General features: G+C 46.0%; 2 protein-coding genes across 2 annotated transcripts in view; one reads left to right on the top strand and one right to left on the bottom strand.

Moving 5' to 3' along the window:
- MAP3K13 (mitogen-activated protein kinase kinase kinase 13) overlaps nt 1-6199 on the top strand; it is a 155965-nt gene extending 149766 nt beyond the window's left edge. Inside the window, exons 13-15 of the mRNA XM_027109730.1 lie at nt 1784-1854; nt 4568-4865; nt 5713-6199. Of these exons, the coding sequence (XP_026965531.1) occupies nt 1784-1854; nt 4568-4865; nt 5713-5814 (471 nt within the window). The 3' untranslated portion in view covers nt 5815-6199. The remainder of the gene's footprint in view (nt 1-1783; nt 1855-4567; nt 4866-5712) is intronic.
- Nucleotides 6200-12428: 6229 nt separating this feature from the next.
- Nucleotides 12429-21639, bottom strand: TMEM41A (transmembrane protein 41A). Its single transcript, XM_027109759.1, has 5 exons — nt 21483-21639; nt 19519-19672; nt 16760-16921; nt 16208-16346; nt 12429-14268 (listed from the first exon to the last, which is right to left on the bottom strand). Exons 1-5 carry the CDS (start codon nt 21599-21601, stop codon nt 14048-14050), a joined length of 795 nt encoding a protein of 264 aa, XP_026965560.1. The 5' UTR covers nt 21602-21639; the 3' UTR covers nt 12429-14047.
- Between the last annotated feature and the right edge of the window lie 1035 nt (nt 21640-22674).

Genomic DNA, 22674 nt, shown 5'->3' with positions numbered 1-22674 from the left:
GAGTCAGACCTGAGTTCAAAGCCAGGCTCTTCCACTTATTACCTTTATGAACATCGGTTTCTAATCTATGAAATGGAGCTAATAGTGGACCCTGTCTCATTGGTCGATGTGAAGATTAAATGAGTTAATACATATAAAACATTTAGAACAGGACCTGGCACATAGCAACCTTCCAAAAATGTGAGCTCATCTTGCTAATGTGTTAAAAATAACACTATGTATGAAAAGTATTTAGCACAGAGAAAACACCCACTCAATTCTAACTACTGTTTCATATCATCATCGTTCATCAGAAGTTCAGTTGAAGGAATGAAAATGTCTAAAATGTAAATGAGGATGTTTTGGTCAACTAGACATTTACTAGAAAAGCAGTTGAAGCTGAAGGCCACTGTCTCAGAACTGTATTTCTTCCTCCGCATACAGTGCTGCTATTGACTGAGCTTTCCCAGAAATAAATTGTGTTTCAGGTAGTGCAGTGGATTTGGGCTAAGTCAGTCTCTGCTCCTCTGACCCCTAAAGCCAATAACATAATTTTTTCGTAACAACTTTATTGAGATACAATTCACATACCACACAGTTCTCCCATTTAAAGTGTATAACTCAGTTCTTTCTCTCGAGTTGTGCAGCCATCACCACAACTAATTTTAGAATATTTCCATCACCCCAAAAAGAAACCCTGCACCCTTTAGCAATCACCCCATTCCCCCGTCCCCTCCCAAGTAACATGTATCTTTGAACCATCCTGATGCCATTTTGAGGCATCTGTGGGTCTGCAGGCCACGGAACACACCCCTTCTACTTTTGGCCTCACTAAAACCACACTCCCACGGAGCAGCTTAACTTCTCTCTGCTGAGATACACTCCCACGGGTCTTCTAGGGGGAAGTGCTCATCTCCACAGTCAGGATAACTCCATCCCTGTCTTTCCTACGCAAAAAAGCACATCAGAATACAAATGGGTAAAAGTGATGGATTGTCAGAAATGACTTTAAAGGTAAATTATCCTCAATTTTTGGTACAGTTATTTGGACCTACTTACCCACCTCACAAGGGATTGTAGTAATCCTATGCATTAATGACAGTTGATCTGAAGTGGGGCTGTTCCTATGCCCTGGAAGGGAAATGGAATCTTCCCTCACAGGGAAGATCATGTTCTCAGATGGGACACTTACCCACCCTTCCAGATCAACCACAGAGCCCCAGCAATGATGAGGCCTCAGATGTCCCAACCAGAGTTCTCTTATCTGTGCCCACATGCTGACTCAGTCATGTGCTAAGCACCTGCCTTGTATGCAGTGTTGTATTAATGGTGGAGGAGGAATACAGTACAACAAGATGGGGTCTGACCCTAAATAATGTATGTCTTAGTTGTAGAGATGATGTAAGCATAATAACTATAATATTAGTGAAAAGGTGATTGGTACATAAAAGGGGAAAAAGTAGTTGTTGGGCTTTGAAGAACTAAAAGATCACCTCTTATTGGAGTCTCTATATCAGAGCCTAGAACCACAAGTGACAATGGTTACAAGACACCACCCCAAAATCCAAGACCTCTTCTCCAGTTTCCCCTCTTCAAGTTCAGGGCCTTTCATCATGGACACCCAGGGAAAGTTGCTAAATGAATGAAGAGATATATGTTTAAAAATGACAGCAAGCTACCACTCAATGTCTTTGATGAAAATTAAATCTTTTACAGGGACTGTGTGCGTGTGTGTGTGTGTGTGTGTGTGTGTAAGAGAGAGAGAGAAAGAGAAATAAGACTCTTCCCTCCTTGTTCTCCTCAGAGTGGAGATGACTCCTCTGAAGAGGAAGAAGGGGAAGTAGATAGTGAAGTTGAATTTCCACGAAGACAGAGGTAAAACCAATAAACACATGTGATTGCCTTCAGTGTAATCAGGGAAAATCCTGAGTTTGCCCTCCGGTTCGATCATAGGCTGCTTTCTAGCCAGCTTGTAGGGAAGTTGGAACCTACCATTGCCCATTTTGGCAGCTGGCTATGCACAGCAGATTCTAGTTTATCCAAATTCACTAGATAGGAACTGCAAGATGGGGAAAATAAATATGGATTCAAGGTTATAATTGACAACATAGTGGGCAGTTTATGAGAGATGGCTGTGCTGTTTTATGGGTAATTTTACTGATTTCTAGTGTACCTCCCTATATTAGTCTGCTCAGGCTGCCATAACAAAATACCACAGACTGGGTGACTTAAACAATGGAAATTTATTTCTCCCACTTCTGGAGGCTGGGAAGTCCAAGTTCAAGGTTCCTGGTGAGAACTCTCTTCCTGGCTTGCAGACAGCAGCCTTCTTGCTGTGTCCTCACATGGTGGGGGAGAGAGAGAGAGATCTTCATCTTATAAGGCCACAGACCTGTCAGATTAGGGCCCCACCCATATGACCTCATTTAACCTTAATTACCTCTTAAAGACCCTCTCTTCAGATTCAGTCACATTGTAGGTAAGGCTTCAACATATGAATTTTGGGAGGATGCAATTAAATCCATAGCACTCTCCATGCCTTGGGTTTTATACCTCAAATTAAGTATAATTAAATGAGTCGAGTCCTCCTTCCACCCATCCTTAGAAATAGCTTCCTGCCTAGCCAGTAATAATAACTTTGCTTATAGGACTAAAGAAGGACCACACCCCTCATTTCTAGAATTAAGAGCTGCCCTTTTGTAGAAGTATGGAAGGTAGTTTTCCTCCCAGGAGGCCTTTTCTGCTACTAGGCATCTGTTTTTGAAGAGGAAGCCTTTAAGAATCCCCCAGGAAGGTTTGTGTACCTACCCAGAACCAGGAATTTCCTAAAACCAAGGGACTTCTAGTACTTTGGTAAATTGTACTCCGGGTCCCTATGCTGTACACAAAATTGAAATCTGTCCTCATCCCCTGAGCTATTCCTACCACATTGCCATTGCTGTCTTGTTGTTTCCTTGGACGCTGTGTTTTCTCCTATGCAGGGACATTGAGCCCGAATAAAATGTCTTTTCACCCTCTGACCTCATTCTACAGGCATCACAATTATGTTACTTCCAGCTTTTGTTCTTATGACCACCATTAACTCAGCCCATCTGATGGCTTCCCACCTTTCTTTCTTGCTATGATGCAAAATTTTGGTTTTACCTCACGGTTTTGCTTTTAATATTATAACATTCTTCTCTCTGTCTCCCTTCTGCATTACCAGACTTTCTTTCTCTCTTTCTCTCTTTCTTTCTTGGATCTTCATTGCTGCACGTGGGCTTTCTCTAGTTGCGGTGCGCAGGCTTCTCATTGAAGTGGCTTGTTGTGGAACACAGGCTCTAGGCGCGCAGGCTCAGTAGTTGTGGTGCAGGGGCTTAGTTGCTCTGCGACATGTGGGATCTTCCCGGACCAAGGCTCGAACCCGTGTTCCCTGCATTTGCAGGAGGATTCTTAACCACTGCGCCACCAGGGAAGCCCCTGGATTACCAGCCTTGAGAAGGTGTGAGTCCTACTTTAACTTCCGTTTCCCACATGGGCTTCCTCCATCTGGCCTCTTTTCATGTGTCCTTGATGCCACCCCCGCCCCCAGCCCATCACCTGGCCTGCCCATCACCCAAACTCAGATCATATGCCATCAAAATCGCTTTGTACTAAGAAATACAGAAAGATCAGACAATGACAGAGGGAAAGGGCAGTCTTCTTTTTTCTTATTTGTTTTGTTTGTTAAGTCAGCGTAAGCTAACAGTATTCTTATTTACTAGGCTTCTAACAATGGAAAAGAAATGAGGAACTTTCGTAAATCCCCTCCCCCTACCCCAGGAGCTTTGCCTCATCAGAGCTAAACCCAGATGTTACCTGGAATGAGCCAGCAACTGGCTGGGCAGCGCCCACAGCTGCAGAGTGAATGTTCCTTCCAAGCACATTTCTGTTGGGGGTCGGCCTTCTGGGCCGCTCTGCCCCATGAGAAACGCCCCACCATGCCCAGGCAGGTAGGGAAGGACATGGTGGTATGTGAGTAGACCTGGCCCGAGCCCAGCTCTGCTGTGTGGCCTTGAACACGTCACTTCCCTTCTCTGCCTCCAGTTTTCTGCTGTGGGAGAGGAGTCAGACCAGAGACTCTCCAAAGTCTCTTTTACCCTTGAGAACCTAGGTGGTTGACTCTCTGTGTATAAGAAGCATACTCTCAATGTGAACGTTTCCATACCACACCGGTGTACACAGTGTCATTAGACCAGCGGATTTTCTCAGAGACCAGCGGTAGCCATCAGTTTTGGAGCGTTGTGTGGAGCCACATAAACATATAAAACAAACAGAGCTCAGATTTCTCTCTCTGTTGCTTTAAACAGTTTCTACCTTTTGGGATTTGACTCTCCCTCAGGGGCAGGAAAAAAGAACTAGATCACCTCCCACCAAGGCTGTGACTGACTGACAAGGAAAGGAAAGTAAGGACTTCCCTGGCGATCCAGTGGTTAAGATTCCACGCTTCCACTGCAGGGGGCGTGGGTTCGATCCCTGGTCAGGGAACTAAGATCCCGGGCATGCCAAAAAAAAAAAAGGAAAGTAGCCGTTCCTGGGACTAAGTTCCTCTGGTTCTTTGTGGTTCTAGGCCCCATCGCTGTATCAGCAGCTGCCAGTCATATTCAACCTTTAGCTCTGAGAATTTCTCTGTGTCTGACGGAGAGGAAGGAAATACCAGTGACCACTCAAACAGCCCTGAGGAGTTAGTGGATAAACTCGAAGACCGCCTGGCAGAGAAGCTAGATGACCTGCTGTCCCAGACGCCGGAGATCCCCATTGAGATATCCTCGCATTCAGACGGGCTGTCTGACAAGGAGTGTGCTGTGCGCCGTGTGAAGACGCAGATGTCTCTGGGCAAGCTGTGTGCGGAGGACCGTGGCTATGAGGTGGGGGGTTCTCCTCCCTTCTCCTCTCATCACTCTTCCCTTCCTGGAGCTCTTTGGGTTAGAACATGCTCAAGTCCTTAGGGCCTTTACAATCATCGTCTAGTATATAAGATAAAACAACTGCCTCCATGAAGTCAGTAGAAGTACAGAGATAACAGAGCCCCCCCAGAATGGGGGCAGTTCTCCCAAAGGAAGCACAGACATGGAACTGCTCAGGAACCCTTCATTCCAAGATTTCACTCAAGCATCACTTCCGACCCCATCTCCCAACCTGGTTAAGGGTGTGAGCTTCCCTCCTCTGTGTCCCCACCAGCCCCTACATGCTATCAGAGCACATGTAACACTTTAGTTCACAGACGGTACTGCCTTCTGAGAGGCACGATAGCATAGTGGTTGGAAGTGTAGACCCTGAAATCTGACTGCCTAGATGCAAATCTCAGCCTTTCCACTAACTCACTGTGTGACATTGGGTAAGCCACTTAACCTCGCTGTAGGTCAGTTCCCTTATCTGTAAAATGGGTATGATAACAGCCCCTATTTCATAGGGTTGTTGTGAGGATTGAGTGGATTAATAGATGTTAAAGCACTTACAGCAGTGCCTGGGACATAGTAAACAATATATGTAGGGCTTTGGGGGCACTGTTATCACTGTCATCACCTTCGTCATAATTGCCATCATCATCTTTATATGTCTTCTTTCTCCGTAAACCCCACAAGGACAGGACCTGATCTCCTTTATCTTAGCAAGCAACCCAGCACAGCGCCTGTCACATGAGAGGTGCTCAAAATATGTTTACTGAGTGATTGCAGAAAGGAATTAAGGTCTTATGTTGTCTTGACTTTGCAGAATCCTATGCAGTTTGAAGAATCGGACTGTGACTCTTCAGATGGGGAGCGTTCTGATGCCACAGTTAGGACCAATAAACACTACAGCTCTGCTACTTGGTAATGAAAGAATACCTACCCTGAAGATCTCATGACTATACTGGCATTTCACATCCATCCCACCCCCAGACTCTTCCCACTCTCTCCCTGCTTTTTTGTCTGGGAAGAGAGCTGCCCCATCTTTCTTACCCCTAGACGTGAGCTGCAATAACAGGAACATGAGACTTCACAAATCTCTGGAAAAAAATATCCAAATGAAATTAAGTCTCACTGAACATTTCAATCAAGAATGGCAGGGATCTATTTTATTGAATATTCTAGCTACTGTAACACTGATATTTATTTTTGTTTGACATTTTAACACTTTGTACTGTAAAGAGTGAACTATATATGATAGAGAGAAAGACAATAATTTCTTGCAAAAAAAAGAGAGAGAGAGAGAGAAAGAAAGGAGGAAAGAACAGAAGTGGAATTCAGGAGCAACATCCTTGGGAATCTGTGGAGCCAGGAGGTATTAACTGCTGCTTGAACAGGGGACCAGTTCCTCTGGCCATAAGTGACTGAAGAAGAGCCAGAGCAAGACATACTGAACATTTTAGAAAACAAAAACAGCAAAAGAAAAGCAATTCCAGGTAATCTGTGAACAGACCACATTAAATTCACCCAGCTTGTCCAGATGGGTGATGGAAAGACCTAGACAATTTTGGAGACCAGAGACTTGCACCCAAGGCCTTTGAGGGCATGTGCTTCCTCTAGGAGGAAAAAGAAAACTGCCTGTGTCAAAGCTGATCTCATTTTTAAAACGCTGAGCAGCGTTGGTAGTGAGACTTACAGACAGTGTCCAACCTTGTCCTTGACAAATTTTCTGCTTTTTATGCTGTCAATGTCACTACCTTGGCAAATGCATTACCTTGACCAATGTGTTGATTTTTCAGACTCAAGTGCCAGTTTCCTGTAGCCTATTTCCTTTCCACCTGTTGGCCGCTTCTTTTAGGGAAAAAGGGGGCAGGGGAGGGAGAGCCTGAGGAGGAGAGAAGGAGAAGACAAAAAGAGAATGTCCAACAGTGTTGGAAGAGCAAATGTGGAATTTGTAAAAGGACATTCTCAGAATGTCTCAGTTCAACTACGTGCAGAAGATGGGATCACCCCACCCTGGAACCAGGTTGCTTGTCTACTAGAGTTTTATTGATTTAAACAGAACAGTCCTTGAAGACAGCTAGGAGGTGTGTCAGTCTGCCCGATGTCCAATCCCAAACCATCCCCCATGTTTTTATTTGTTAACTCATTCTATCCCAGAAGCTGTAGTGACTGGCTACCACTATCAGAATAAAGGCAAAATAAGCAACTTGCAAAGGGCAACCCCTCCCCTATCACGATAGCATTTTTGTTAAATGCTACTTGTAACATGTATTTGGATCAATGTAGTTTTGAATAATTGGATTTGGAAATTCATAGAAAGAACAACTGATGCTAAGCAGAGATTGGAAAAATATTGTCCAAGGCATGAGGTCCTTCCTGTCTCTAGTGTCATGGGCTCTGAGAAACATCCCAAGGTACCTCATGGTGCCTTGGCGTTAAGGAAATTTTTATCTAGAATTTTATATAAAAACAGATGTTGGCCTAGTTCCTGTCTCTGTCTCCAAAATCAGTTAAAGCCAAACAACCTCGAAGCTCAAGACCTGGAGAGGGTGGCTAGACGCTCTGATATTGCATCGGACTAGACTTCAGGAAAGACTTACATACACAGGTATTAAACCATTTCCAGTACAGATGAAAACATCACCCTCCTCTGGGTGTCACTGATTGCATTGGCCAAAAAGGAAAAGCAGGAGGGAATATAGAGCAGTTCCTTTTGCTTGTTTTGATCCCTCCATTTGTTTACACTTTATGTTGAGACATTGATTTAAAATTTAGTGTCTGTAATTTATAGCTCTTAGGTAGGCTGAAGGAAAATATTTAACTTATACAGAGAGCAGTATTGTTTCATTAAATTATTCCATTTTGTATAAATTCTGTAGCTGGACTACATGAAAGATCTTAAGTTATGGTATTATTATCATTGTTATTTTATTTTATAATTATCTTTCTCATTTTCTGTCGATCAGAAAGTGTGGTTTATGGTGTAGCACAATGATTGTTTTTATTGCTAACCATGAATTATTATGGATTTTTATGAAGGAATGAAAATGGAACTGCCATTTGGGAGCTCCCTGGTATTTGTCTTAGCTGTATTCCCTCATTTTCTGTGTACAACAACAATCATCTGAGGATGCGTGTACCGCCCTGAGGTCCAGTGGATACGTTGTGATTTTGACTTGATCGCAAAAGCTCCTAGGTGGGCATCAGATGACTGAGTGGTGGACAAAGAGTTCAAAAGCTGTACATTTTCTCGAGTTTCTTAAGAAATAAAATCATGGGACTACATTAGAAGCACAAACAGAATTATTTAATGCCCTGAGAGGAACAGGCCTACAGGGAATCTGCATGGGGCCTGTGGGGTAGATAGTTTCAAGAACTGGCAGCATAGTTTGTAATCTCCTTCCTACTAAATCCCATAAAACCAACATTTTTCTCCTAGTTGGGAGACTATAAAAAGGAAATAAAGAGATGGCATGACCAAAAAAATGCCTAACTGTGATGTCACCCCATAGCAAGACAAGAGAAATTCTAGAATGAGGCTTAGTCTCTTAGTCACAGAGCTGGAAAAGTACCTTGAAAGCCCATATTTTTCATCCTCTGACTTCAGACCACACCATACTGTGAATCTCTCTGGTTCATTACTTCTGAGAACAGAGAGGCTACAACTCTGTGTCCTCTTTATTTATTTATTTTTTTTGATGTGGACCATTTATAAAGTCTTTATTGAATTTGTTACAATATTGCTTCTGTTCTATGTCTTGTTTTTTTGGCCGCGAAGCATGTGGGATCTTAGGTCCCCAACCAGGGATCAAACCTGCATCCCCTGCATTGGAAGGTGAAGTCTTAACCACTGGACCGCCAGGGAAGTCCCTCTGTGTCCTCTTTCTGTCCAACATACAACACTGACCCTTCAGCGTGTCCAGGTCTTGCCCACCTGTCGTGGCCAAAGAGGAACATGAAGGTTAACGTGTCTTACCCCTTTCAGTGATGGTCTTCCTGGAAAACCCACCCCAATACCTCATAATTTTGATAACTTTTTTGAATTCCCATCTTGACTGTCTGTCATGGTAATGCCATATACCTGTCTGGATTGACTGTTATGAGCAAGTTAGCATAGCAAACAGTATTGAATATTCAAGTCATTCACTCTATTGTCAAGAGTTGAATAGGGCTTCCCTGGTGGAGCAGTGGTTGAGAGTCCGCCTGCCAATGCAGGGGACACAGGTTCGAGCCCTGGTCCGGGAAGATCCCACATGTCGTGGAGCAGCTAAGCCCATGTTCCACAACTACTGAGCCTGTGCTCTAGAGCCCGCGAGCCACAACTACTGAGCCCATGAGCCGCAACTACTGAAGCCCGCATGCCTAGAGCCTGAGCTCCACAACAAGAGAAGCCACCGCAATGAGAAGCCCGCACACCACAACGAAGAGTAGCCCCCGCTTGCCGCAACTCGAGAAAGCCCGCACACAGCAACAAAGACCCAACGCAGCCAAAAATAAATAAATAAATTTATTTAAAAAAAAAAAGTTGAATAAAGTTCCACGTTGAACATTTTACTTATTTTTTAGTAGAAGTGACTAGAGGCTTCAGAGAACGGTGTCTTTAGTCTAGGTTAAAAGAGAAATGCCTTCTCTATCCCAGGCTACCCTTCACTGCCTGCCTTGAAATAACCAGCACAATTTTGAATTAGTGTGTGTTTCTTTGAGAACAACTCCACAGTCATCTGAAGAGTGGAACGAAGAGCTCAGGGAATTTAAGAGCTAATTCTTCAGTCTGACAACTGGGTGGCAGTGCTTTAAGGAATCACAGGACTATGATTTCAAGCTTCATTGTTGATCAAAAGTTTAACCCCCTTGAAGTGAATTCCACATTCATTTAGCATCTGGTTTTGACTGACTGCAAGATAATGAGTTTTTATTTGTTTTGCAGATGGGCATTTGGTTCTGATTCCTATCTATTTCTAGATCATGTCCTCTGAATAACAATTCCTCTTAAAATTGCTTGGCAGAGGGACTGAGAAGCCTGCATCCTCCTTTGCAGTTATAATAGACCTTACCACCACTAAAGTTTGGACCTGTTGGTGAGATTGTGGGGAGCACCTACCCAGGGAGGTGAAGGTGTTAACTGTGTTGTATGATGGTTCGGTATGACCAGCTTGAAGTTCACATATTTTAAAACTTTAGTATCAACAAATCCATCCTTCTAGAATTAAGGATATTTTAGTAGGGTTTAATAAGTACACTGGACTTCCACTTAAAGGCCTCATTGTACTAAATTTTCCTCTTACCCTAAGTAATAATAGATTTGATGATTTGGGGTTTTCCTGGTACCAACCCAATTTTCAATGCCCTCTCCCACTGTGGAGCATTGACGTTTTTCCAGTGTGAATGCATTCTTATCGATCAAAAGATTTACCCTTTTTTTCCATGCCCTTTTGTCTCAGTCCGCCCCCCTTCCTTAAAATGTTTCTACTTGAACTTCCTGTGACTGAATTCTACAAATTCCAAGGAATTCCTGCCCTGCTCTGCAGTATAGTGCCCTATGTTGTATTTTGTTTTTCTACCAAGCCAGAAACCAAAATACCACCTCATACCACCATCTGCCATCTCCACCCTCAATACCCAAGACCGTGGTATTTATTGATCACCATATTCTTTCCTACTGAGCCTGGACATGGCCTCAGAACCTCTCACAACACAGCATTTGGAGCCATAATTGGCACTTGATTGGAATTGGTGTGCAAGGGGAGATCTGTTTGCTGTCCCAGCTCTAACCTCATAATTAATTTCCTAAGGTGGTTTGAGATCTCGAGTTAGCCCTGATGGGAGAATGACAGGATATACCAGTGTACTCCTTATAGATCCCACCCTACAGCTATCAGGGGGCAGCACCAATGACAGCAAAAAGGCCATGTGCCTCCACCCACTGCCCTTTTGGAGTACGATTCCAATTGTATATTGAATTCCAAAATGTCTCTTCATTTACATCATTTCATTGTTAAATGAGCATGTTCCTCCACCACCTTCTATAAACAGAAAGTTAATACAAGTCCCAGTTACTTGCTTCTTCCTTAGACTCTATGAGACTGATGTACCAAAACGTGACATTCTTTTCAAGACTCTGACTTGTACTGTCAGTATGAATTTAGTGCCTTTCTAGGCAGCAAGATTTTTCTTCATTGCTGATTTCATAGAATAAATGTCCTAATATACTCACATCGCCAATGTTAGCAGCCTCACAGACTAGCACATAAGAATCACATTAGTCTGCCTGTTTGCATGTTACAGCCATTACTGCAAGCACCTATTCAAACTGGAAGGAACTAGACTGCCAAATGGAGGACCCCTGTGGAACCTGGAACACTTCTCAGGGACAGGTGGCAGAAGAGGGGAGCTCTGAAATCACTGTTCTGAGAAATAGGGTAATCCCAAAAGGGTTAGGTTAAGGCTTTTGTTAACTGTCACGTAACCGGAGCATGCTGGCAGGATTTCACACAGGGCCAAGCCCCCAAGCAGACGGTAAGGCCACTGTAAGAAAACGTCCGGCCAAATCCCAGGCCTACTCGCTAGAGCCACTTCACAGCACTCAGGGGCACGCTGGCTCCTGGCCCCAGGCTGCTGCCCAGTGACCAGACACACAGGGTCCTCCCGTGGTTGCAGACCAGAGGGAACCCCACCAGAAGGCGCAGGCTAATAGGAAGATGTCCCTTATTGACCACATCGCCCGGGTAGCTCACTACCTCGAGCAACCACTTCTCAGAGTCTGGAAGTGGGACGACCCACTTTGATTCTTGATTGCAATAATTTGAGTTCCTTTCAATTTGGAGCAAATTAACTTTTTTTGTAGTCAAGTCTCAGAATGATCTCCCTCATCTGTGTCCTCTGAGGTCTCCGGTACTGTTAGTTCCCCTGCTCCCTGTGTGGGTTCTGATGCCGGCTCCCTCTTTGTATTGAACAATTGTACAGCAATGGGAACAAGAGCGACTATCAAAGCAAACAAATGCATGGAATTAAACAAAAAGTGTACTTCACTGTTTTCTGTCCTGTCTTTTCCTTATAGGTACTGTTTGTGTCCTGAGAGCTGCCTTCACAAGTCTCAGTATTTGTCAGAACTTACGGGAAAGGAAGACTTTACATGACTGGGTCTCCCGCAGCCAGGAAAAATAGGTGATGGGAAAAGCTGGTTTCTGGGGCTCTTTCGTCAGACACATCCACAGAAGGAAGAGATGACCATGATTTTCTTTGGTTATCGTCTCTTGGTGATTATTCTGTCGTATCCTAGACAGGCACTCTTCTTCTTCCCTACGACTTTCCTGCTGCCCATCTTACAGCTACTTCTGTGGTATCGGTACCCTACTATAAAGTATGCATACGAGGGAAAAGGCAAAAGTGAAAATCTGGCTTCCAGTGTGTACAACTGGTAAGAAGCTTGAGAGTAGAAAGCTAAGACACCACTTTGGATTGTCTGATTTTCAGCCAATCCTGATTCCCACTGGCAATGGGAATCGAAAGTTAGCAACATGTATAAACACACACCACACAGAATATTTATATCCATTTATTTGGGAAATTGCTTTGCCTGTAAACTCACAACTGATAAGGCACATTGTTGCAAAATCACGGGGGAGATGGGAGAGAGACCAATCCAAGGATCTGGATAAAGGGCAAAGGGCCATACTTTCAATAGTGTAGAGAGCTTCCTTGTGTCTCCCCTTCCCTCCTCCTACTTCACAACACAAAGAGCCACGGATCTCCAAGTCCAGTTGGCATCCTCCTCACTCCCACTCTTGTTATCAAGCTTCTTTTAAAGCAACACATCCTTAAAAATGAAGTCCTTGTTGTGTTTTTTGGATTATACCATGTCCAAAAAACACTGCTTGGAAATTCATTCTCTGTCATGAATTCCCAAGAATTCATGTAGAACAACTGGTCTACATTAAAGCCTTGGCAAGATTCTTGGCCAAGCCAAATCAAAAACCCAGCAGATGGTGCCCAGGGACAACAGTTCTGCTAAGAAATGATGAGTTACTCCTGTAGGGTACAGGATCCCAGAGCTGGTCATTTTAGGTGCCAAGGCCCTTCTGTCCTTGGAAGCATGAACAGGTCTGTGCCAATTCAATCCTGCAGCCATAGGAAGCCATGACAGCTACAGATCATTAAAATACAACACAACAAATTAATCCAAAACCAAATTCTCCCCTTAATTCACCTGAATTAAAAGATAAAATAGAATTATTCCCTCAGTTATTCTCAGGAAATGACAAAATGAAAAAAAGCATTCAGAGGGTATACTGGGTGATATTGGAGTGTACTGAATCCATTGTCCCAGCAAGACAGAGGAGGGATTTCCACACAGAAAGGACAGACTAGAAAATGTACTCACAGTCATTTGGTTCAAGTGAGTCAAGGGTTCTGCCCATCCAGATGGGTAAGAACTTCTTCAGAGTATTCATAACATACAGAGTTTGCTCCACTGATATTCAATAGTCTGTTTGCAATCAGCTGAATTGTCAGGACATGCAAACAAGAGGAGATGTGACATATGTGGTAACATCAGTGCGTCTGAACACAAAGAGCATCACAGCAATCACTGTGGTTTTGAGCTGTACATGGAAATCCCATGCAGTTTGTCAGCTTGTTTCCTCTGATTTATGGAAGAGGTAGGTCATCAGCAAAACAGTGCAGAAGGATCACTCTTCAGGAGACTAACAAGATGAAGAGTGGTGTCAGTGATGTGGGTTCACATGTCATTATCTACACTAATCATGTCCACGAGGGACGTAAAAGGATAACACCTGTCACAACAGCTGATCACTGTGCAGACGAGGCGCCCTGGACAAGGGCAATCGGCAGCCTCTCCCGAAGCAGCTCAGGGCTTGGCCTGAGTTCCTTGTTATTCAGTAAAATACAAACAGGATTTGCTAGGAGGCCATCCATTTTGCAGAGTGTCCTGCTAAATCAGGGCTGCCTTGAGAACCTGATATAATTCACCTTCTAGAGCACAGAGTGTCCTTCATGACAAGACAGTGCACACAGAAGAATAGTGTCTAAATCAACTGTTGAGAATAATTTAAAAACAATGAGGGGCTTCAGAGGACCACGCCCATTACACAAATAAATAAACAGTAGAGTCCAGGGACGAGGCAACCAAAGGATCCAGATCAGGTGTACTTTCTACTATTTAGATGATGAGCGTTGCTCGTTTCATTCAAATGTAGGTCCTTCTGACTAAATTTTTTAATGAGGGTTCCAGGAACTAAGGCCACCAGGGCAATGGCCAACAGCTTAAAGGCAGTTTCCCAGGAGAAAAGAGCATCCAGAGAAGTCAGGGTTGACAGGATGGAGCCCGTCTGCACACAGATGAAATTATATGGAATCAAACCTTGAAGAAGAAAAGGGAAAGAGCCTGTTACTGGGGAGCAGGAAAATGAAGAACAATAGTCCTTCAGAAATGTCACCAGGAATTCACAACAGTGACTCCAGTTTTGTACTGTTTTTGCCCAATTCCTGACCTCTAAACATATTACGTCTTTCCCTTCTTTTCCACTCTTGCCCCTCCTTTCCTCACTTCCCACATACATTTGTCTCATTCAGCAAAAGGACTTGAGATGGTTCACAAAATATATATACTACAGTAAGATTAGACATTTTTTTAAATAGGAAAAAACAAAATGAATGGAGAATAAAACAAAATGAGAGAAGAATAAACAAAGTACAGTTAGTACTTAAGCAAAAATGCATAAAGTTCACTCATTTGCTAGAGGTGACCCCAAATTTGGTTCTGAGCGCCCAACAGCCAAAGTAAAGAGAAGCACCAGCATTATGAGGTTTACAGTACGCCTGTGATAAAAACAGGTTTCTTAGAAGCAGTAGTACTACTCATGTTCTGTACTGTCTGTAAGAGGTCATCAAATCCACTGGATCCCACAAGTCTGACTGGTGGCTAGAGAGGCTGGTTGTATAACAAACCCCTGGTGAAGTTGTTAAAAACACATCCTCAGGGCTTCCCTGGTGGCGCAGTGGTTGAGAGTCTGCCTGCCGATGCAGGAGACGCGGGTTCGTGCCCCGGTCCGGGAGGATCCCACGTGCCACGGAGCGGCTGGGCCCGTGAGCCATGGCCGCTGAGCCTGCGTGTCTGGGGCCTGTGCTCCGCGATGGGAGAGGCCACAGCAGTGAGAGGCCCGCGTACCGCAAAAAAAAAAAAAAAAAAACCACATCCTCGGGTAACACCCCAGGGATTCTGGTTACCTGGGTCTGGGGTAGAACCCAGGAACCTGCATTCTAACAGCCTCTCCTGACCCCCACTCCCAAGATTCTGATTGGTTTGGGACTCCCTGATGATCTGATCCACTCCTCTAGTAGATGATGCCTCAAGATCATAGACTCATGAAGGTCACACAGCTTGTCAGAAGGGTAACTAGAATCTCAGTCTCTGGAGTCCTTCCAAGTCTCGTGCCACCTGGGTGATTACAGGCTGCTAACAGAGGTGCTGAGGCATGCTGTCTAAAAGGCTGCCTGACAGAATTAGCCGTGGTAGATTCTGCTTCAATTTAAGATCTCAACTTCTCTCAGGAATTCCCTATTAATAGCAGCTGCTCAACCACAGATTTGTCATGTCTGACCCAGAGCCCTGAGTAGCCTTCCCTTCCATGTTCTAAAGAAGGGTTAAGAGAGGAGACCCTTGCCTTAGGTTTAGAGAGGGTGGTTTGCTTCCAGTGTGGAGAAAGTAAGTCAGTGATTTTACAGGCTGTTAACAATTTTACCATTCAGATGGTTCAAAGCTCATACTTAGAGAAACACTGCTCTAGTCCTAGCCCCTCATTTGGCCAAGTGGCCCATGAGGGTAAGGAGCTTGTTGAAGGTCATACAATTGTCAAAAGGCAAGAAGGAACCGCACTAGTACCAGCTCTTCCTAAGGCAGATCTTAATCAAAACGGGCCAAAGCCAAACAGGAAGCCCCTTGCTCTGACCCTTCCCCTGCCTCCACTTACCTTCTGCCCACGTCCCCTCACTCCAACTCTGCTTTTACTGAGCCCTTACTATGGGCCAAGATGTGTGTGTTACACAGATTACTCTTCTAATCCCAGGGCCTGGCACAGTGCTTGGCACACAATAGGCATTAAATACAGTTACAGAATGAACAATCCCTATTTTTTCCAGAAGTATTTTTATGGGTTTTCATGTTCAAGCCCGAGTAGGTCTGCAGTCAGGAACAATTACTTTAGATAAGGCCTTTCGATGCTCTTCATGAGCCTGTGCTCGCAGAGGCAGGCACATGCCCAGGACAACTGTGAGACTCAAATTTACACACCACGTCTTACCGATAAGAACAGAGAAGAAAAACTGCACGATGGGGATGTTCAGAATTGGGGCCGAGAGGTTCAAGAACCAGTTTGGCGTCATGGGGAAAAGTCTCAAAAACAGTAAGAAAAAAAACAAGCTGTTTCTGTTCTCCTCCACCTGTAGCCAAAGAAGACAAGGCCATTAAGCAGCAGAAAGAGTCTCCAGGTATTGAAAATCTGTTAATGCCAGGCACTGTTCTACATATTCTATTTTACATATTCTATAAATTCCAGAGCAGAGATTCTTTTCCTCATTTTTAAAGTGGAGGTACCTGAGGCTCAGAAAAGTCAGGAACCTGCCCAAAGACACAGGCTCAGAAAAGTCAGGAACCTGCCCAAAGACACAGAGTTGGTAGTGATGGAGCTGGGATTTGAGCTCAGATCTGCGTCTCCTGGAGACATCAACAGGACCCCTGGGACATCCTGAGGCAGGATAGAGGAACACTGTGGGAGATCTCTGCCCCTACTCCCCTCAGGGCCACGTGGTAACTTTCTGGGGGCCCGGCACTTAGATGTACCCCCTCGCCTTACCTTCCTCTGCAGCAGGGCCACTCTGTCAGGAAAATAGGAGACCACCAGCTGTTTGCCAAAAACACTGGAGAGCAGGTAGCAGCATGTGGCACCCACCGAGGTCAGCACACAGCACAGCAGAAGCCCCAGCCATGGCCCAAACAAAGCACCGGCTAAAACATTCTGCAAAGAAAACAAATCCTCTGCCATGAGAACATCTGGCAGCTACCAGCCATCTTGTCCTGGAGCCCAAGAGTCCTAGGTTCCCTCCTCCTTCAGTGATTTTCCTGGAGAAAACCTAACTCCCACTCTAAAGAGATGAATGAAAAGTGATGAAGGGGCTTCCCTGGTGGCACAGTGGTTAAGAATCCGCCTGCCAATGCAGGGGACACGGGTTCAAGCCCTGGTCCAGAAGATCCCACATGGGCGCTCTAGAGCCCATGAGCCACAACTACTGAAGCCCGCGTGCCACAACTACCGAAGCCTGCGCGCCTAGAGCCTGTGCTCTGCAACAAGAGAAGCCACCACAATGAGAAGCCCGCGCACCGCAATAAAGAGTAGCCCCCGCTCGCCGCAACTAGAGAAAGCCCAGGTGCAGCAATGAAGACCCAACACAACCAAAAATAAATAAATTTTTTAAAGAAAAGAAAAAAAGTGATGAAGGAGCTGGGAACTACAGCCCCCGGCCTCGGTCTCCTCACCTTTGAAACTGGGAAGAAGATTAAAACCTCAGCGGGCGAGACAATTAAATGGGGAAATCTGTGTATACAGCCCCCAGCCTGCCACTTGGGCTGTGCAAGGCCCCGCCAGCCCTGGTGCCCTAGGAAGAGGCAGCAATGAAGCTCACAAGTTATTTCTGCTACTTTAAATAAACACAAACCATGAATTTTCCCTCAGGAAGACCTCCTAAGCTTTAGAAAATGTCTCATGTCTTTCCTTCCTGTAGGAATTACTTCTCTATAATGCTAACACTGGGGGTTCCATGTTGACCAGAGTTCTAGCTGACACTCAAAAAAGCCTTAGATTGACAAAAATGGAAAAGTGAACTAATACTTCCTAAGTGCAGTTTGGCTGGTAGACATCATCCTGCCAAACATGGGATCCAAGAGAGAAAGTAAAAGGGGAACCTGGAAGTGAGAAGGTGGGGATCTCCTCAGCACCTACTATGTGCTTGACTACAGGTCTGATTTAATCCCCACTATGACCCTGTTTAGTATACCATCCTCACCCCTTCTATAGGTGCAAGATTAAGTATCGTGCCCAGAGTCACACGAGGCAGAGACAGCATTCACCTCCAGGTAGCAGCTGGCTCTTCGCCCTGAAGAGGGATCAGCTCAAGAGAGAAAGAGGTACAGGGGAAGCCCCAGGAGTCAGTCCCTGGCCTCAAGCACCATACACACCCCCATCTCTCTTGGCAGAACGTGTTTGCTTTTCTTCCAGTTTCTAACAAACTGCTTAGGTGGATCCAGCCTGAGCTGAATGTTGGGGCCGGAGGGAGAAGCAGGGCAGAAGGAAGCTTTCAAGTCTTCCTGCTCAGTCACCCAATCATTCAACAAGTGCAACAAGTGCCAGGCAGCACACCATCACCGTGCCAGCCCCTCTTCACCCACTGTGTCATTTAATCCTCCCATGTAACAATCCTAGGGGGTTACATAGGAGAATGCCGGTTCTACAGATGAGGAAACAGCATTAGAGAAGTTAAATGACTTGCTCAGGGTTACACAGCTGGGATTCAGACCCAAAGCCATAACAGACATATACATTTATACCAACCAGCTTAAAATGCTGCTGGGAGGACAGCACAGATTCTTCTGTATCATCTGAGATGGCAACTGATGAGAAGCACCCAAGAGCCCCAGCACAAGCCCAGGTCTAACACTGTGGCTCCCGAGAGCCAGGGGGCCGCCCGGACAACCAGAATGACTCGTCCTCTCCACACAGGGAGACTTCCCAATCCTCTACAGCCTAACATCACCATGAACAACCTGCATCTGTTCGTCAAACATTTATAAAGGCACTTCCCTGGGCCAGGCAAAGAAGCACATAGGCTGAGAATAAGGAACAGGTCCTGACCTCAAGGAACTCACAGACTAGTGGAGAAAAAAGATTTTAAAAGAATCACCAGGGGCTTCCCTGATGGCGCGGTGGTTCAGAGTCCGCCTGCCGATGCAGGGGACACGGGTTCGTGCCCCGGTCCGGGAAGATCCCACATGCCGCGGAGCGGCTGGGCCCATGAGCCATGGCCGCTGAGCCTGCGCGTCCGGGGCCAGTGCTCCGCAATGGGAGAGGCCGCAACAGTGAGAGGCCCGCGTACCACAAAAAATTTTAAAAAATTTTAAAAATTTAAAAAAAAAAGAAACACCAACATGCAGAGGGGGAGAGGTCTCAAGGACAGTGCTCCACACCTATCCAATCCTTAGAAACAAAAGCAGCATACCTGAGAGGAAAGGCAGGCTCTGGAGCTGGGCAGATGTGGGTTCAGACCTCAGCCCAACCCCCTCCTCGCCTTGTCACCTGGGACAGTTACTTAACTTCTCACCATTCATTTCCTTATCTGTAAAATGTGGATAAAAGTGCCCATTGTTGGCTCTTAGGAGAATTAAATAAGGTCGTACAGGTAAAGCAACTAGGACAGTGCCTGACACAGGGAAAGCCATCAACAAATGATAGCCACAGTAGTCTGTCCTCTGGACCGTAGGATCTGCAGCCTAAGGGCCCCTCTACAAAGACAGAAGGTGGCTTCCCGGGAGGCAGGCACAGGAGGAGGGCAGGATACTGACCAGGAAGCTGGAGCCAGGGATGGCAAAGCCCTGTTTGTAGAGGTAGGCACTGCAGAAAAGCAGGAACACGTAGGCCTGATGCTCCTTCCGGTACTCTTGAAGGACCTCGGAGAGTTCCCGCAGCTCGGCCAGGTCCGAGGGGAACCACAGTGACCTGAGATTTGGAAAAGCAGATGGAAACAAGAGTCCAGATCAGCCTAATACCTAATAAAGTCACTTGTTGTGTCTTCTTTCCAAAGTAGGTTTATAAATGTGACCATCATCTGGTCTGCTGGGAACACACACTTAATGGGAGGCCAGAATAATGGATGACCTGATATAACACAGCAGAGGCAAGGAGAAGAGCCTTGGTTTGGAAGCAAGGGACCTGGCATAGCATCTCAACTCTGCTACTGTCCAGTTGTGTGATCTCAGGCTAGTCCCTGAGCCTCAGTTTCCTTATCGGAAAAATGAGGTGTTGAAGGTGGATAATCACTAAGTTCCCTCTTAGCTCTCAGGTTTTATGAACTATTCTTAAGAGGCAAATGGATTAATTTCTAGGCAAGTACTAAACATCCTAAACTGCCTTTCTTTCTAGGAGTTACCCCCTCTCCCTAAGCTTTAGGCCAAGGACAATTCAAACTTCACAGTGCTCCAAAGTTACTAGGTAAAACGACTGCTTTATCAGTCACAAAAGAGCCAATTAAAGGTTCCCTGGGAAAGTATATTTGTCCATACCATAAACATAATCTTCTTGATAATATGTCAGGCTTGGAACCAACCCTTTCAAAGAGCCTGCTTTTCACCCTGCCTCTCTATATGATCCTCAGTGCACTCTGAGCCCTGTACAAGGGTTACAGTGTAAAGGCTACCTTGCCTCTGCCAGCTGAACAACTCTTGAATCCATCAATGATCAATTATAAGCAAACCCTCCTGTTTCTCATCAGAATGTTTCTCTTAGTATGTCTGACACCCACAGCAGAGTCTTCCCAGCTAGAGTAAAAGAATACAGTCACTGAAAACAGCTGTCCTAATATTCAAACATCAGTAACATCCTTGACACACTTCCATTTTATAAACAGTATGCTGGTTTATCACGACAAATCAGCCCGGTAGGTATTTGTACTGCCTCCTGCCTCAACCTGTCAGGGAGTAAAAGGAAAAGAGCAGAGACAGCCAAGAAAAGACAGCAGATAATTAATTAGTGAATAATTTAAAGTTGTCCATCAACGTTTCTCCTGAAGACCGGATGCCTTAAAGCCCCAAGGGCAGACCTGACAGAAGTGTAGTGAAGTGAAGTGGGGAGGTGGATGGAGTGAGGCTGAGAGCAGTCGTTAAGAAGGGGCTGCGGGCCGCATAGCACAGGGAGATCAGCTCGGTGCTTTGTGACCACCTGGAGGGGTGGGATAGGGAGGGTGGGAGGGAGGGAGGGAGACGCAAGAGGGAAGAGATATGGGAACATATGTATATGTATAACTGATTCATTTTGTTATAAAGCAGAAACTAACACACCATTGTAAAGCAATTATACCCCAATAAAGATGTTAAAAAAAAGAAGAGGCTGCGGGTCCACATAGAGGCGAAGGTCGGATGCAAACGGGGATCAGGGCTGGGCCTGGGAAGGCGACGGGAACACCGCTGAAGAGGCGATCCAATGGCGGGAACAGAGGTGCTCCAGCAGGATCCACCCAAGGTAGGGCGCCGCGTTTCCCTCCGCAAATCACCACCCCAAAGGCACCAGAGAGCACTCCCGCGCAGCCGGCAGCACGCAGGTCCCAGACAGGGCCAGGCCCCGCTCTCGTCCACCCGGTCTGCCCAAGACTGTGTAGACGCGGCCCAATCTCCAGTCCCAGAACTGAACCCCAAATCCCAGCCCCCGATGCCTCCGATCCAGGAACCCGAAAATCCGATTCCTAGACCCCATCCTCGGACCTGGCTCCCTTCCTCTGACCCGAACCCCGGCCCCCGTCACCGCCGCCACGCACCTGTCTCCAGCCTCCTTATCTGTGCCCAGTGTCGACCCGCGGGGCAGTCGCGTCGACAACAAGTACAGGGCGAAGGTGCAGCCGGCAAAGACCAGAAGGAGGCCGAGCACGGGGCGCATCTCGGCGCCAGCAGCACCCGGACCCGCCCCGCCGCGGAGGAGCCCGGAAGCAGCGCCAGGAACCTCGCTGCTAGCGGACTGCTACAGCGGAGCGCGTTAGTGGACGGACAGGGGCGGGGGTCCGCTCCAGGCCCCGCCCCCATATCCTGGCCCCACCCCCGGCCCGGATTCCGCTTGCAGTTGGCTCCAGAGTCCAGCAGAAAGCTGTCTTGCAGCCCCTCCGCGCTTGCGTCTGCCCTCCTTCCGCCTGTATATCTTTTTCCTTCGTTTATATCTGTCCCGTTCTCCACTTATTTGCAGGCTCTCTGCCAGGCGGTAGGTGGTCCGGGGTGAATCACCAGCCCTGCCCACAGCGAGCTTGCAGTCTAGTGGTCAAGACGGCCTTGTCGACCACCAGGTGTAACACAAAGCAAATGCAGCCCGCGTAGAACCAGAGGCTCCAATCCAGTGCGGTGGGATAGTCAAAGCGACCACGGAAATACGGAGAATTTCCTTTTATTGAACGCCTACTATGTGCCCATTATCCTTAATCCTCACAACAATTCTGCAAGGTTGGTATTTTTGTCTTTATTTAACAGATGAAAAATCCAAGTCTCAGAAAGATTAAGTGACATTCCCCAAGAGAGTCACGATTAGAATCCAAGTCACCCTGGGTTCAAAACTAGTGGTCTTGCACTGAGTGGATTCATGGAAGAGGTGGGGTTTGAGTTTACCATAAAGGATGAGCAAGATTTCCACAACAGAGACAGGAGGGAGAAGGTGAGCTGGGGGCCCCAGTAGGGCACTAACATCCAGTTTCCTTGAAGCCTAAAGGTGTGTGAGAAATGAGTGAGAAGGTGGGAACAAACTGGAAAGCATGGAAAGGCAGCTAAGGAGTTGGATTTTTTTTTTAATATTGTACGTGGGGAGACACCAATAGAGGCGTTTAAGCAAGAGAATGATGTAGTTCCCGTTTTAGGATGTGTTGCCCTGGCAGATGATTAGACTACATTCTGAGTTTGTAGCAGCAACTGTCTTGGTGAGAAAGCGATCAGGCCTGAGCCAGGACCACAGCAGTGGGGAGGAAGGTGGAC

Source organism: Aethalodelphis obliquidens, unplaced genomic scaffold (assembly GCF_003676395.1).
Source record: "Aethalodelphis obliquidens isolate GAN/ISIS:26980383/991018 unplaced genomic scaffold, ASM367639v1 scaffold1, whole genome shotgun sequence".
NCBI classification, from domain to species: Eukaryota; Metazoa; Chordata; class Mammalia; order Artiodactyla; family Delphinidae; genus Aethalodelphis; species Aethalodelphis obliquidens.
The sequence above is the reverse complement of the archived record's forward strand: the minus strand, read 5'-3'. Positions and strand labels throughout refer to the sequence as shown.